Below are 16,956 nucleotides of genomic sequence, written 5' to 3'. Positions count from 1 at the left end.
GCTGTTTTTTCCAATCGATAACCCATTCTCAATAACCTATAATAACAAATTGTGTGCCTCGATAAGTGTGAAATGGAAGAAGTTTGGAACCACCAGGAATCTTCCTAGAGTTTACCGTCCAGTCAAACTGAGTAACTGGGCAAGAAGGGCCTTGGTCAGGGAAGTGACCAAGGCCCCAATGGTCACTCTAAAAGAGCTTTGGAAGTGCTCTGTAGGGATGGGAGATCCTGCAGGAAGAAGGACCATCTCAGCAGCACTCCAACAATCAGGCCTTTATGGTAGAGTCGCATATGACAAATGGCATTAGTTTGCCAAACAACATTTAAGTGTGACAATAATTCTGGATCCCACTGTACTTCTCAACCTGCTAAACAGCTTGCTGTACAGGTAAAGAAATCACTATAATCCTTCACCCTGTCATGTCAGCTATTTTCAGCATCCCTCTGAGAGCAATCCTATCTACAAAACCCCATCCCAAGATTAAATGTATCAAATGTAACATGAATCAACTGTCAATGAAATTGTATCGATTCAATCTTGTTTCTCTGACAGTTTCCAATGAACATAAATTACATATGAGTAATGCTGGCAGCCTTGATCCCCAGCCTCCCTGTAGTATCATCACTCTATGGCCTAGACCAGCATTTTCCAACAGTTGTGCTGCACATAAAAAGCATAAAACAAACCCCTGAACAAACCCCTTTCTCATTAACTCAATTGTGGCAGCCTGCCACTTGTCCCTCCACAGTTTCAGAATTAAGCCAAGATATTTCAGAATAAATTATGGAGATGTGGTTTGTATGGGGTCTGTTGAATGACACCTCAAATAGTAAAATCCAGCATCAAATAAAGGTACCTAGATATTTAAAGTATGCACTTACATTAAATAAATTGTTATATTGCTTAAATATATATGACTTGAGATTCTGTAAAATTGGGATGTGCTGTGGAAGGAAAAGGATTGGGAAGCGCTGGGTCACTTATTGTCAGGGTTTGGGGTTCAAATCTAGAGGATTCAAAATGGAACATGAGGCTTACACCATAAACCCAAAAGCACACACACACACACACACACACACACACACACACACACACACATACAAAACAAAATACTGTGAAACACACAAAGACAGACACACACATCACAGATCAGAGAATGATACCTTCTGAATGATCTGCATCAAAGGCTGTCTCAAGGGGAGGCCCAAACAAGGCAGTGGCATCTTCTGGAATCGTCTCTCTGTGAGAGGGACAACAGTAATGAATAAGGCCCATAGACACACTGCTAAACCTTCAATGAAGTCTACCACACTATCCATAGTCAATGGTATCTAACACTGCAATACCTGCAGTTAGTCTCCCACACTATCCACAGTCAATGGTATCTAACACACTGCAATACATGCAGTTAGTCTACCACACTATCCAAGGTCTCTCAAACACAATGCAATATTTGCAATATTTCCAGCACACTACCCACATTGCTGGTTCTTAATGCATTCATCTTGTTCCCTCTGAGCTCTGAGGACCTGCTCATTTCAGAGACATGCTCACTTCACAACAAACACCAAAGACGGGGACACTAACTCAGGAGGAGATGAGGCCACAGCCCTGGGGACAGGTGCTGCCGCTGGCACGCGGACAGAGCGTCTAGGTCTGGCGATCTTCTCACCTGGGGGGAGGGGAGAGAGATACACATTCAGGCCCGAAGCATGCAGCAGATATCTGCGAAACCGCCAACCACACCAACTTCTCTCCCCGCTTACATAAGCCAACAGTGACACATAAGTAAGCCGGCTTACATCACTGCTTATGACATGCAGTACTTACTTGATAAATTCCTTTTGATGTGGCCCTGTAATTTAAAAAGACAGCAGTGCATTTGTTGGGAGAACAGAAATAAAAAGAGGAAAAGCCTAACAATTTTAGCAGAGAGGGGCATATACAGAAGACAACTGTACCAACATTGATGTATGCAACTGCGGAAGCACCATGGTGTATAGCTTCTTTACCTTGAGGCAAGATGGACTTAATGGACACAATGCAGACAGGATCTGGCCAGCTGGGAATCAAACCCATTTCTTGCAAGGCAACAATGCTAACCGCTACACCACTGTGCCGGTGAGGTAGCATGCAGGCTGATGGGAGTGTGGGAGATTTTGGGAAGGGAGGTTTTCTGTGGTGAAAAATATCACTGCTATTGCATTTTTCACAGTGCCTGTAAATGACTCAACGCAATGTCTGCTGCACAGAAGTGAGATTTTAAGGTTCTGCTGCAACACTGCGCCTTGCTGAGACTCGTGCACTGGCTCATGAGGCTGATTCATCCTCACCGCCCGTCGTGTGAAACCAGTTACCGAAAACACACTGCACATTCCTGCTTCCAGATTCCCAGATCACAGACGTGTGTGTGTGTGTGTGTGTGTTAGACACTGACAAAGAAATGTACTAGTTCTGTCAGTTACTGAGAGAGATCACAGAATCACTCATAGGAAAACAAGTGATACATATAATCTGCAGCCACGGTAATGGGCAACGGATCAATTACTATACACATCTTCCTTTATTCAAGTAGCATTCGAACACTGTTGCATTGTTGGTTGTTTGGCCATGACCACAACTTACCGGGCTCCGTTTCTGTGTCCAGCAAAAAGTAAGAGAGAACAGACACCTGGTCAGAGAGTGACAAGTCAGTACACACGCTTTGGATTTCAACAGCACAGTTAGAAAGAGAGCTCTCCAAGTCTACACTTGATGCAAAATGAGCACTTTCTTGCATCTCAAAATGATCCGCAAATAAAAAAGAACGGCAAGCACTACTTTTTTATGTGCTTTTCTACTCATATGAGAAGTGTTAATTACATGGGTCACACTTCTTTTAATTGGACTTAGCTTCCTCAAGTTGAGAGCCATGGCATATTCTTCCTATGTAATGTAATATTTTATATAGAATTTATTGATTAAATACACATATTCCCCAGGTTGGTAAGTGCTCTTGTGCAGATTGGCATAATGAGGGCCTTGATATAGTAAGGCAGAAAGCTACATATCTGTGTTCTTTCACGGGTTAATTCTTTCACAGCTTTTTACAGATCTTGTGTAGGATGCTTTTAGGCCTGGAGAGAGTTCAGGTTCCAGGAACAGAAACAACACCTGTCTGAGCTACTGCTACACTTAGCTTTTCTAGGACATGAAGCATGATGCTGCTAAAGTGATTCTATTCTATTCTATTTTTTTCTCAGAGCGAGTATTCCTGTTGCTGCAAGAAAAAATAGATTTTCACTCAGCAGACCCCCAAAACGGGCTCTGAAACCCATAGTCCTCGGATCATCATTAGTAGGAGGCAAAATGACAAAGAGAAACAATCTAGACCTTGACATGAAAGAGGAGAAAATAACCTCAGAACATTGGTAATAGGATAAGAATGTGTAGGCTTACCGGACTGACTCTCTGCAGAAGGCAGTATCCAAGTGAGAAAGAGTGAGGAAGGGAGAGAATAAATGCTCGGTTAATTTAGATGTAGGCCTATTTTGTCATTAAAGAATGAGACAGTGATGCAATATCTATTGCTGGAACAGAGCGGAATATGCAGTGTTCTGTATTTTCTCCCTAACAATTGAGACACATACACAATCCCTCTGGCAAAAGCACAGAAACAAAGCCCTGTATACAAACTACAGTGTAACAAAAATGGATACACATATTCAGTACATGGAGAACTACACATCATTCAGACTATCCTACTCATCAAAAATAACATGAGCATTGCAAAAACACAAAGATGGTATTTTTTACACAAGCATAAATCTCGAAAGCACTCAAAATGGAAAATGTATCTGCAGAAAGTGGTTCAGCGTAAAAAGTTTCAATACAAGGGAAATGGTGTTAACTGAGATGCCAGTGAAACATGAATTTATTCAACAGAATGTTCACAGCAAACACACCTAAAATAGCTTAAAACAGTGAAGAGAATGAGTAATATACAAGTTGCTAAATGGTGAATAATTGACACAAGGTGAATAATGTCACTGCTTCTGCAAATGTTGAAATTTCATCACATTGGAACACTGCAGTTCTACCAGTGCCATTCACCATTTAATGTCCTCAGCACGAAGAGAGTAATGTGAAGAATGATGATGTGATCTACTAAACATTAAAGAGCAGAACATTAACCCTGTGAAAAAACAAAAGTTGCATTTTTTCAACACAGGGTGCAATGAGGGTTAATGAGAGTTGATGAGGTTTATGAAGGTTATTGATACTAAAACCATCCAAGAGATAGTTTTGACTGAAACAATTGAGTTAAAACTTGGGCCAGGCAGTCCTTAGGTTGCAAAACTAAACATTTCAAGCAGTTTCTTTACTTTTCCATAATCTCTCGATACATACTTGCCAAAATCAGTCTACTTACAAAATTATTGATGTCAAAATGATGGTAAGTAAAATCAGACATGCCCCACATGAAACTACAGAAACACTATTCAAAACAATACTAACCCCATGTTCCCCAATGTTTGTTAGCCGTAAAAACACTGTTATCGCCTTATGCATCAAGGACCAACCATAATGAATGTAGTTTCAAACTACACTTTAACTCCAAAGCCACTGCAATACAAATGCATTGCTAAGCACAAAGCAGTGGAGTATGAGTAAACAGGTAGGTCATTGTTTTGGTATTGTGTTTCCAGACTGAGCCAGGAGACTGAGTGAAGGTTTCACTGTTTTTATGTTCAGGGGCCTTTGCACCTCTCTTTCCTCTTTGCATTTCATTGCCTTTCAATCTCCATGACTACATTTGCCAAGGACACATTGCCATGACAACATTTACCATTCAGCAGGCTCAAGTTGAAATGGCAGTGAATGTAATACAGTACATCTGCCAGATGCCAGAAAATTCAACACTCCAGTGAGGGTGTTGAGCATTTGGATTAAGGGCAGTGATGACTGACACTCATATTATCTGGAGACAACAACCCCACCCCCATTGAAGACTCCTGGGATAACGCAACCATACACTCAGTGAGCACTTTAGCAGGTAAACCTGTATTGTTAATATTTAATCAGCCAATCGTGTGGCAGCAACTAAATGCATACAAGCATGGTCAAGAGGTTCAGCTGTCTTTCAGACCAAATGTCAGAATGGGGAAGAAATGTGAAGACAGGGTATGCAGAAGAGCATCACTGAACATGTAACGTGTCAAAACCTCTAAGTGGATCAGCAGAAGACCAATCAGTCAAAAAAAGAAGTTGAATACGAATAAAATGCTCACTGAGTGTATGTCCAGGCCTGTCGACATCACGCTGCCAGACTGTGCCCCACTATAGTACCTCCCCAGCAGTAATGCCTGCAGGGTCACTAATGTTAATGATGAGCACAAGCAATGCCACATCTTGAGGAGATATGTACTGCTTTAAACCTGCACTCCTGACTTTCTGCACACCTCCCCACAAACACTGCCCCTTTCAGTAAACTGTCCAGGAGAAAACAAAGAAAGCAATTTCACAGGACTTACTGCTCTCCTGTGGAAAACAATGATTTTCCACATTTTATTTTCTGTATTTTAAGTTTCTACCATACCCTCAGGCTCTGCAGCTAATTAACTTCTTCCATACTACATCCAATGGCTCAACAGCCAAATAAACAGGGCTTTCTTACTCAAAGACAACCTTCAAAATTGTTCATTGTTAGCTTATGATTTTTGAAGAAAAAATATCAGTGTCTGGCTTCTCTAAAAGTGCAATACTGAACTTGGAACAGCTAAGGCTGCTGTATACAGCATTCAAGCCACAGTTCATAACCTCCAAACAGTTCTGCAGGTAATATTCTGAATATTATCCTCCGATGTACTGGTTATTGTAGACATCAAACACACATACTGCAATCCTCAATGAAGCAGCAAAAACACATACTGCCTAGACTGTATTCACACAGTATCTAATACAGGTATATACTATATAGTCCATTGTAAATAATGTATAATATCTGTATAGCATTACAAGGAATGCAATATTGATACTGTATTTCCACTAACCAAGGTGTGTATAAACATTTACATATGGTATATCATGCCTATACAAGCATGAGATTCAGAAAGGGAACTGAAGCAAATATATAGGACAGAAGTGCAACAGAAATAACACAGCAGTGAGGAAGAGACAAACATACTGTGTATTTGTATGATACACTCATCTGGAGCAAAGAGGATGTATGTATGCATACATACAGTATGAAGAATACATATTTGTATTGTATATACACCCACTGAGCACTTTATTACTTTATTACACCTACTTATTCATGCAATTATCTAATCAGCCAATTGTGTGGCAGCAGTGCAACGCATACAATCATGTAGATACGGGCCAGGAGCTTCAGTTAATCTTCACATCAACCATCAGAATGTGGAAAAAATGCCACCTAAGTCACTTTGACTGTGGAATGATTGTCTCTGAACACTCAACACATCATAACTGTAAGTGGACAGGTCTAAAAAATAAATACCTAATGAAAGGTATGTATTTCTGTAATGTAAGCCACTCACCAGCGGCGAGGGGGACAAGGCGATGTTTCCTATGGACGCTTTCAGCTCATCCATCGAGGGGACTGTGACACTACCACTGTCTGCAGTCAACGGTTTGATCTTGATTTTGAACTTTTTCCTGTGGTCCTCCTCTTCTTCAGATTCACTGGATGAGTAAAAGTGCTTGGTTTTGGGAGCAGGTGCATAATGGTTAAAGGAAAAAATGCTATATGGTAACATATCCTCCCTATAGCTGTCTTGAGACTCCCACACACAATGTTCAACCCACAAAATTCTCTAATTACAGGGTTTAGAGTTCCTTCTGTAGATATCATAGTTTTAAGATACCAAGTTTTAGAATTCTGAATACCACGATAACATTTATTTATATTACATGCTATTCAGTTCAGCTTTGTTCAAATAGAACACCTGTTTTCTCTTGAAATGTGAGAACTGCATACAATTTCACATTAAAAACAAACGCAGCAAAGAGTTGTTGAAACAAGAGTACACACCAACAGAATAATAAAATAGAATACAACCATAACAAATGAATTCACAGACATATGCAATAAAAAAAGTGAAATTATATTGTGGTATTAAAAACATTAAATGAGAGAAACAAAGGCCGCTGAGAAGCATTTAGCAATGGAAGGATATTTTCCCCTTCGTCCTCTGGTCTGATGCTGTATCCTTCATCATCCACCTCAGGCGAGTTCTGGAGAAAGAGGGAAAGGTCAGCAATCACATCGCATTACACACAAGGTCAGGGCCCGCTCCACAGAGCACCACAGCCACAAACCCATCGCTTCACACAACTGCAGCTTCTTCACACCCAGAGAGCTTCCGTTTGAATTTACTGCACTTTAACTCCTACAGTTCTGGCGTGTCACAGTGCCTTTGGGAATTACATCTGTATCCACATCGAGTGCATTACAATTCCATATTTCCTTTCAGTTCACACTTATTTAAATAAGGACAACAATATACTGCTTTAGACATGCAGAGAAATGATTGCGACTCATATTCTTACTGAAGAACAAACTCAGAGTGATTTAGTGCTGAATTGATGAACTTATCACAGAATGATAATAGTATTACTTTGATATAATTATATTATAAATATTTAATCGAATAATATTTGTACATCTTGTTACATAGTAATAAATACTTACATATCGATCCCAGTCAATTTCTCCATAGAATCCATTTGGGGCCCCATTGGCTTTTTTCTAGGTTTCATTAAACAAACAATTACACCACAGTAAGCAGTAAACCTCCAGTGCACAATGATGCAGTAACTGTTTTCTCTCCCTTTATCAGAAGGGTCTATATACGGTCTATTATCTTCAGTATGTTAAAGGTACAATAGGGAAGATTTGTGTGTTAAAACATTGTTACAAGACCATTGTAAATCCCTTCCTATCATTGAAAATGGCTCACTGACATGTTCACTCACCCCCTGCCTGTGTTTATAGTCCTTAAATTCAGGTTTCAAAATATGCGGTTGACGGGCCGGCACTCTGTTCCAAAACATCGTACAGCTGCACTATAATGCAAGCTCATAGGTTGAAAATTGGTTCTAATTGCCACAGCCAATGGCGTTTCAATGTCAGCGCATTCACAGAGAAGGGGGAGGGTTAAACAGTGTCGTGGTTTGAGCTGTCTGTTGCTGTAATTCCTCTTGACCATTTACCTATTGTACCTTTAAACCTCTGTATACGGTAATCTTTTTTTTTCTTTTACAAATATCTTGTGAATCAGCTTTCTTGGGGAAAATTACACAAAATCTGAATCACAGGACCAGTTAGTAATTACCATGGTTACATTCAACATCCTTATAAGATGGCTGATCAAATATGGCAATGTAATGAAAAAACGTGTGTAGGCAACACAATAATCAAACTTGCCCACGCTCATACTTACGCCACCATCTTTATCCGGAGATCCCCTGATGCACAGATGGAGAGAGAGAGAGAGAGGGAGAGAGAGGGAGAGAGAGAAAGAGAGGGAGAGAGAGAAAGAGAGATATTTTTAAACAACAGTGGACTATGATGCAATCTGGCATAGAGGCTTAGAGCACCTCTGTCGTTAGGTCTCTCCGTAACCACAATGGCACCTACACACAGACTCAGTCTGGATCCTATTGCAGCCAGTCACTCCTAGCAAGTCGAACTGGCTCCTACGTATGCACTCCCCGGAGAAACAATAGCTAATGAATAAATAAAAAAGAAGATAAATAGTGCTGTTGGCAGATGTCAGCACCCAAAATACAGTACTTGCCAAAGAATAGAAGGAGAACGATGTCAGTTTGCATCACAGAACTCATTCCTTTCCTTATTATCATGGAGATGAATCTTGAATTGTGTAATGTATTCCTGAATTTGTTCCAAAATAAGCTTTGAACCGGTCTCTTGCAATGCTGAATACAGTAAATCCTCAAATTGTGTCCGGGATTCTATTTCAAGCCGGGCCTCGGATAATAGCCGGGGGCCTGGCCGATTCGGGAAAATAAAGGCCGGCCCCCAAATACAAGCCGGGGTAATATTGCCTACAAGTAGGGCTATCAGTCCATGATCACTAGAAGACATTGTTTCGATTTAACTCAATTAAATAAAAGAACTCTTCTTAATATTTTATATTGTTGGTTGGTTTAATACTGTTGCCAATGAAAAGTCGTTGTCCTACACCATGGGTCTCCAACATGTTGCTCTCAAGCTACCAGTCGCTTGCCGCCCGCTTCTAAGTAGCTTGCCAAAGGCTGAAGCAGTATACATTTAAACACAATTGTTGCCACAAGGCATTCCAGCTTACGAATTCAATAAAAAGTAAATCAGGCAAAATTAGAAATGAACTCAATTTAGGCTACTTGGCTACGCAATAAGGTTTCCATGTATTTACAACACAGCGCACATTCAATGAATGAATGAAAAGTGAACCATGAAATACCCCCCACATTTCAGTGCCCATCAGTCCCAACATTTAGCAATAGAATCAAACAGTCCAAAAGTAAATTAAATCCCAAACCAAAGCGAAAATCTTTTGATAGCCTACGCTGCTCCAAACGAAACGCATGTCTCACAATAAAATGCACTTTAGGAAAAAAGATCCTTAACTTGCTGTTATCTACGCTAATTTGTTATTGTTCATGAAGGCGTGTCTGGCAAGTTGTTATTTTATGGATTCTGGACTTGTATGTGATTTATTGTGTTTGAGAATATTTGCAATAAAAATAAGACAAATAAGTCTGTTAAGACTGACACTATGACTTACCAAACGGTGTTTCCTGATTAGCCTACACTAATTGATTTCTGAACGGTTACAGGAAGTGTTGAACAGTGTTGGCCCACTTTAAGTGTAGCCTTTTACTTTATTTCTAAGAACAAAATTCTACAACAGAAGCCTAATAAGAAAAAAAGGCCTGCCTCGAATACAAGCCTGCCCCAAATAAAGGCCTGTGCTTTGTGCAGCCTAAGTAAATAACAGACCCCGGACACAATTTGAGGATTTACGGGTATCGTAAAATCTCTCAAACTAATCTCATCATGGCCTACAAATGTGGGGAACAGTATTATTAGGACATTGTAAATAAATACATCTTATAAATAAATATTTAGCATGACCAGTGGTCTAAGTCTTTGAGTAGAAGACGTTTTTGCCAGTTTTTGAACATCTCACTTGTGCATTATTACAGTAGTGTACAGAGACGCAACCTATGTCTAACCTGGAGGGTAGAAAACAGTTTTTGCGCTCACCAAGGTACGATCGTTTTACATTGTGTCACTAGAAGCTCCATCCACTGCATGTTGCTAACAGCTGTGGACCTTAACCAGACTCAACAGTCCTCACAACACTGCTTCATTTCCACATTTCCCATGCCCTTCTGCTGAATGCCTACTGCAAACCTACGTGGAGTCAGTGTCCTTTTCTTTCTTCCGTATCCCGAAGGCCTTCCTGGTACGTTTTTTCAGTCCTATGGGAGGAGAACAGACAAACTGAACAGTGCATTCTCATGTCATCTACTGTATTGATACACATACACACACACACAGATACAGGCACAGAGACACACATACACACACACACACACACACACAGTTCTTACAGAGTGCCACCTCCCTTAAACTTTCTTTTACATTTTGCCCTGCATATAGTCTAAATTCTGTTTTAGGGGGTGCTAGCTTATGTAGGCTTCATAAGTATTCTGAATATATGCATGTCTATGCCTGCTGAATGCTTAGCAGACAGACACAGGCTTCACCAGTGGCATATTGTATTGAATGCAAACTGTCCTCAAGCAGTGCATTTTGTTGAGCCCAGTGTCTATCCCAAAGCCTTCAAAGGGTGTTAATACATCATTTTAATTAAAGTGTTATTATTTAATGGATATGTGGTATACATTACACTATACAGTATCAAGGTCATTTATGTTAATAATATGCTATATGATAATCTCAGGAATCTATATTTAAGCATAGTGCAACGTGAATTTGTAAAGTGCTTATGACCGTTCTTGTGAATTGACGGTCTATTCTGAAATATCAATAAGTATAAATGGAAAATAAGATGTGAGAAAGGTACTAAAAAGCTCTCTATAATTACTATATTCATCCTGCCAAGGAATGTTCAGAACACCACATAAAAAAACCACAAAATCTCAATTAAACATGGCATGTGTTTCAAGTACAATCATCCCCGCCACCTCTCCTACCAGCATTGTTTGGGTTTCAATGTATAGCCTAGTTCCCAGGCCCTGTGCGCTGCACATCAGAACTCCAGCCAGGTTCTTGTCTACACTGCTCACTACCATGGTAGTATGGACAGCTCCAGAGCACTTAAACGGTGGTGCGCTTTTGTACCGCCTTTTTGTTTATTTTCATTCATCGTGTCATTTCTTTCTGTTGTTTCTATGAAAAACATGCACCCTCACACTCCAATAAGACACACACCGCAGTTAGCTTTGTCCTGTACCCCTACCATTCTACATCTGTCCATGTCCGTACGTTTATCACAGTTTGCGCTTAAATTGTTTTCTGTTTCTTCCCTCATTTTTGTGAACTATAATTCTAAATAGAAAATAAGAAAAAAAGGGAAGAAATAGGAAAGAGAAAAGGCCCTGAGCTCCCAGTCTTAACAGGCAACCTCTTACAGACCATTTCTGGAGTGACACATAATGTGTAATGCCGGCATGCTAATTTAGCATGCTCTGCATGACTCATCAGTGTCGTGACTCATACCGGTGGGTGGACTGGTCTTTTTCCTGCCTTGCGGCTTTCAAGCCAGGTACTGGCGCTAGTGCAAATACGAATTACAGCCAAACGACCTTCTACCCACTACCCTCACTACAGTACCCTGCACATTTATTGGCACCCTAGGCAAAGATGAGCAAAAAAGCTTATGAAAATGTCTCTCTTGTTTATCAGCTTGATATTACACTCGAAATATGAGCAAAATCATTTTAATTGAGGTACAATTGTTTCATTATTTAAAATCATTCAATAATTGTTTTCATGAAAACATTTTTTTATAAAACTAAACACATATGTGCCATAATTACTAACAGATTTGTATGAACAGAATCTAACTGACCTAATCTATCCCCATTCATATTGGACTTTTTAAAGCACATGACATCACAATAAAACCATATAATTCATATTACCGTACTGTGCATGGAAAACCTTTGATAAAAGTGAATGTAATCCAGCATTCTGGCTCATATTACTAGAAGGAGCAAACAATTCTGGAGGGCCATTATCAGAGCACCCATTACCAATGACACTGTCATACTCATCATGAATTTCAGCAAACAGTAAAAACGCACTTGTTCAACTAAGAACGTTTTCCGCTGCTATTAAAACATGCCCGTCAAAAGCACAGTAGTGACCACATTACATACTGAAGAGTTAATCTAAATCAATGCATCCAGTACATTCAAAATCTATCATTATCCAATGTAGGTTAATGTAAGAATAATTAGTGGATATGAAAGTAACAGCTGGATTTAAATCTCCAATGAGATTTAATTGTTTAAAAGCTTTCATACTGAAAATAATTGGGTGGGCATCAGACCTGGGTCAAATCCACACTCTGTACTTTTCCAGAATATTCTTGTGTTCATTCTAACAAAACCATAGTTTATGTCAAGGCTGAAATGACAAAGCATATACATTTTATTAATTTATTCATAATTTGCATATGACAAAAACTGATTAACAATCTGAAACCATATTCGAGGTAGTTGTCCAAACTAGAACAATGCTCCTGTTCACCAAGTGGGTGCATGCTTATTCTAATTAAGGTACTTTTAAAGGGGAATACATTTGCATTAATGACTTCCCTTGCTGTATTATTAAAAATGGAAAAGTAATGCAATATATTTTCATGGTCTTTAAAACAGTAACAGAACTGGAACAGCACATTAACCAGGGCAGAAGAACAGAGCCTTCTGTTTCAAATATTTTGGATTGGATCTCACCATTTGGATTGGATAAAATCATCTAATTTGTTTTCTCAGCACTGAAAGAAGAGATCAGGATCATTCTGCTCCAGATTCGGCCCAGATAATCCAATCCAATCATAATTAAAAACTCCTCAGATTACTGAAGGTAGAACTCAAGGTTGTTTTTATCTGGAATACTGGAATAATCCTGATCCTACCAGATTTGAATTGGAAATGCATTCAAATTATACATTTTAATGGTATTAACATAAGCATAGTAAAGGAAAATATATTTGTTAAAGTAAAGATTTACTGTACTTATCACATTTTGTTACAATGACAGCAATGTAAAGGACTCATGGAAGAAGAAAAAAAACTATATTTAAATAAATAAATAAATAAATACAAATCTGAATCTGCATTATATTGTTTTTGTTTGATAAGGGCTTGTGGTTAAACTTAGCTTGAATACCTCATTAAATGACCCAAGTAACTGAAATTGAAATATTAATCTGTTTCTACTAATCCTGAATTAAGCACTGGAGGGAAATCGATTATAATCTTGCCCAGAGGGTGTTTTCATGCATAGCAGATCCCGATTTAATTCTCTTTATTGTTTTCATCAGAATCATCTTGTGTTTGAACTCGAAATTCTAATTTGAAATCATAAAAAGGGGGCGGCTCTTTGCAGTAATTTTTTCAGTATTTAGAAACATTTTTGACGGCATTTTCGCTTAGCAGGATTTTTTTCACGTGCCCAAGACTTTAGCACAGTATTGTATTTTCAAAGGGAATTATAAACAAACCCGGTGCACTTATCCAACAAATTACCAATCACGTGTGTTTCTAACGACTTTATGAATACAGACCAAGCTGCAGGGTCTCCAGAAAATTATAGTTTTCTTCTTCAAAAAGAACACATGCATTATTTTGTTTGCATTGATTGACCAGCAGCACAATTGCGTGACTTGAGAAGCTGTGCTTCGATTTGTTTAGTTGGCAGTCGTTCGGGGAAAGTGAAATTTCTTTACTGCTTCGGTTGCAGAATTGATACACCTACCCGTGTTCCCATTTAAGCAGAGGTGACTGCAGGAAGGAACTTGTATGCTATTTAACTGTAGAGAATACGATAAACAGCAATCGCCGCTCGCGACTTGAACCCGTTGAACTGTGACGCTTGACCATGCGTCACTGAGACTTAGCAAGGGTGCCCTCGCTGTAAGCGCGATAAAAACAGGAAGCCCTAATCTGAAACATTTACACAAACAACATTTACAACACAGCCAAGCTCCGCCGTAGGTTCTCTTCCTTCTGCCCTCTTCCCCATCCATACGATACGAGCTCCCCTGTCTCCAACACAAACTAATTTAATTTTTTCAACCGAAATCACATTGACACAAACATTTGCCTGAGCTCCAATACCCAGTGCCCTGACAAGAGTAGAGCACGCTGTTATGCTGTTTACAGACAGCATTAAATCACAATCTAACGAGTTTCAATGTATAAACATTTACTGTCTGTGCTACAAGTGCTGGGTCATTTATTTTTATTTCCTCTGATTTTCCCCATCATTTGCGATGGCCGGTGGAATGCGTTAGCATCATCCGTGGCCAATTAAAATTAGGGAGGGCCACACAGTAGCACGCATGCTCTGAAATATCTGAATTCATTCAGATATTCTGTTGCATTTCCACACTGCAGTCTGCCAGCTATGCTGCTCAAGTTTCTACACTAGAGAAATGTGCAGCTGGCTCACACAGAACGCAGACATCTCATCAACAGAGCAGCGGTGAGATAACAGTGAGGCATAGTTTGCCCTGCTAGCTGAGACCCTCCATTCCAACCCGGGTAACACTATAGTCAGTTATGAGTCACGCTGCAAGACTCTGATGCATCACAAGGTTTTACTGATTCTATCTGCACCTTTCAGATATCCCACCGAATTCCACATCTTTTCTTACTAGCAGACCCATTTCTTTTCAATTGGTGTAAATGCATGAAAAATTGTACATGCTGCAAATAGATTTTATGTCATGTTTAACTTTTGTTTTATTTTATAAATATAAACAGGAGACCTGTTATGGAGCTGTTATGGTTTAAAGATGGGCTGTTAAATGACACTCCACGGTCCACCGAAAATAGATTTTGACACCCACACACAACATTATATTTCTAAAAGTGCAGGTGCTTTATTAAAGCTCTGTTCAATAAACAAGCAAACGTTTCAGAGCATTCTTGATCACAGCATTCCATTCTTTGTTACAATTAATGTAACACAAAATAAAACCACATATTTAACAACATATTTTTTGTTCCCTCAGAGGCAAATAAATAAATATCCGTATATTATGGGCCAGTCAGGTGAAAAGTCAAAATATTTACAGCAATATATTAAATATAATATAATATATTACTGAACAAATCTAAACATCCAGGGACATCACGAAGAGAAACAATTCCAAGCAATATAAAAATCTCTGCTTCCTTTTTGTTTCCTATGTACAAATTACAAGTGAATTTCTCGTAAGATGACAAGCCAGACTACAAAACGACAAAACAATACATTTTTCAGATATGACAGAGGACTGCACATGGTCACAATATACTGGATAGCAATCAAAAGTCATATTAACATACCTTTATAACTGTTAACATCTGTGTGTGGTCATACAGTACACAGCCTCTTCTTGTCTATATCTACAGCCCCCATTCACACAAAATGAATTTGTCTCATTTGGCTTTTGGTCATGATCTGCACTGTGACTGCTAACTCATAGTGCAGTTCACAACCAAAAGCCAAATGAGACAACTTCATTTTGTGTGAATGGGGGACTGGATAGAGGAAATTATAGGCCAGAAGAGGCTGTGTACTGAATGACCGCAAACAGATGCTTGCATTTGGCAGTAGTCCAAGCTAATTGATTCCATTGCTACAAATCTGTGAGGCTTGTAAACGTTTTCTGGACCTTATCATATACAATCAACAGTTCAACTTTCGTATATTAGCTACTGTACTGTACTGTAGAACTGCTGAAATTTGGCATTCTCTGTGACAGTGATTATGAGATAGCTTTAATAGCCTTGCCAGGCAAGGATCACTGAGGAAAACAGAAGATTTAAACTGAATAATGTGAAAAAGGTATATGGAAAATCAATGTGCTATTTGGTTTGAAAGCAATTCAATTTGCTGAGCGCAAAATATCACGCACGTGCTAGAAACCAGAGCACCGTATTTATATGTTTATTTATTTTTATTTCTATTTGCTCGGGTAGAGCAGACTGTACAATTTATTTATTTATTTTTGCATCTGTCACGGAGGAAGGGGATGGGATTCCACACGCGTATTCAGACTCTGGTCTAATTAGGGCGAGAGAAGCTCATATTAAAAGGAGCCAGCAGATGGTACTTTGAGTGGTCCCTCTGTGTGCATTCAAAGATCCACTCCTGTTACTCAGCTCAGCGTGCAGCACAAGTGCTGCATTATCATTACAAAGATCCAGAGCGCAGGAGGCAGGGATGCACTCCAACATGCAGCAACCGCACCCGCGGGGTTAACTCTGTGCTCATTACCATCAGTGCTCCATGCTGCCTGTACCCACAGTGCACTGATCACGTGACTATGACTCAGGGCTTCTGCTTCTGTACTCCACAGCCCATACAAATCCTTCAAATAGGCCTACACACTCCTTAAAACATTAATCTATTCTTAACAGCATGATCGTTTCTTTTGAGCTTTTGAACTGAACGCATATGCTCCCAACTGTAGTAAACATACACTCAGTAAGCACTTTGTTAGGTATTTATTAGGCTTATTTTTTAGACTTGTAAAGTCTTTTGCTACAGAAGTCTATCCACTTAGAGGTTTGACATGCTGTGTGTTCAGAGATGCTCTTCTGCATACCACTGTTGTAATGTGTGGTTATTTGCGTTACTGTCACCTTCCTGTCAGCTTTGACCAGTCTGGCCCCTCCTCTCTCATAAACAAAGCGTTT

At 39.4% G+C, this 16,956-nt stretch overlaps 1 protein-coding gene across 1 annotated transcript in view; it reads right to left on the bottom strand.

The window, feature by feature from the left end:
- Nucleotides 1–16,956, bottom strand: part of LOC133129550 (SH3-containing GRB2-like protein 3-interacting protein 1) — a 41,724-nt gene that overhangs the window by 14,812 nt on the left and 9,956 nt on the right. The window contains exons 2-11 of the mRNA XM_061243721.1: nt 10,431–10,494; nt 8,448–8,472; nt 7,697–7,753; nt 7,182–7,239; nt 6,543–6,721; nt 3,439–3,450; nt 2,626–2,637; nt 1,831–1,855; nt 1,588–1,672; nt 1,164–1,240 (exon numbers count right to left, since the gene is read on the bottom strand). Of these exons, the coding sequence (XP_061099705.1) occupies nt 1,164–1,240; nt 1,588–1,672; nt 1,831–1,855; nt 2,626–2,637; nt 3,439–3,450; nt 6,543–6,721; nt 7,182–7,239; nt 7,697–7,753; nt 8,448–8,472; nt 10,431–10,494 (594 nt within the window). The remainder of the gene's footprint in view (nt 1–1,163; nt 1,241–1,587; nt 1,673–1,830; nt 1,856–2,625; nt 2,638–3,438; nt 3,451–6,542; nt 6,722–7,181; nt 7,240–7,696; nt 7,754–8,447; nt 8,473–10,430; nt 10,495–16,956) is intronic.

This window comes from Conger conger, chromosome 5, assembly GCF_963514075.1.
Source record: "Conger conger chromosome 5, fConCon1.1, whole genome shotgun sequence".
In the NCBI taxonomy this organism is placed as follows: Eukaryota; Metazoa; Chordata; class Actinopteri; order Anguilliformes; family Congridae; genus Conger; species Conger conger.
This window is presented reverse-complemented; position numbering and strand designations above follow the sequence as displayed.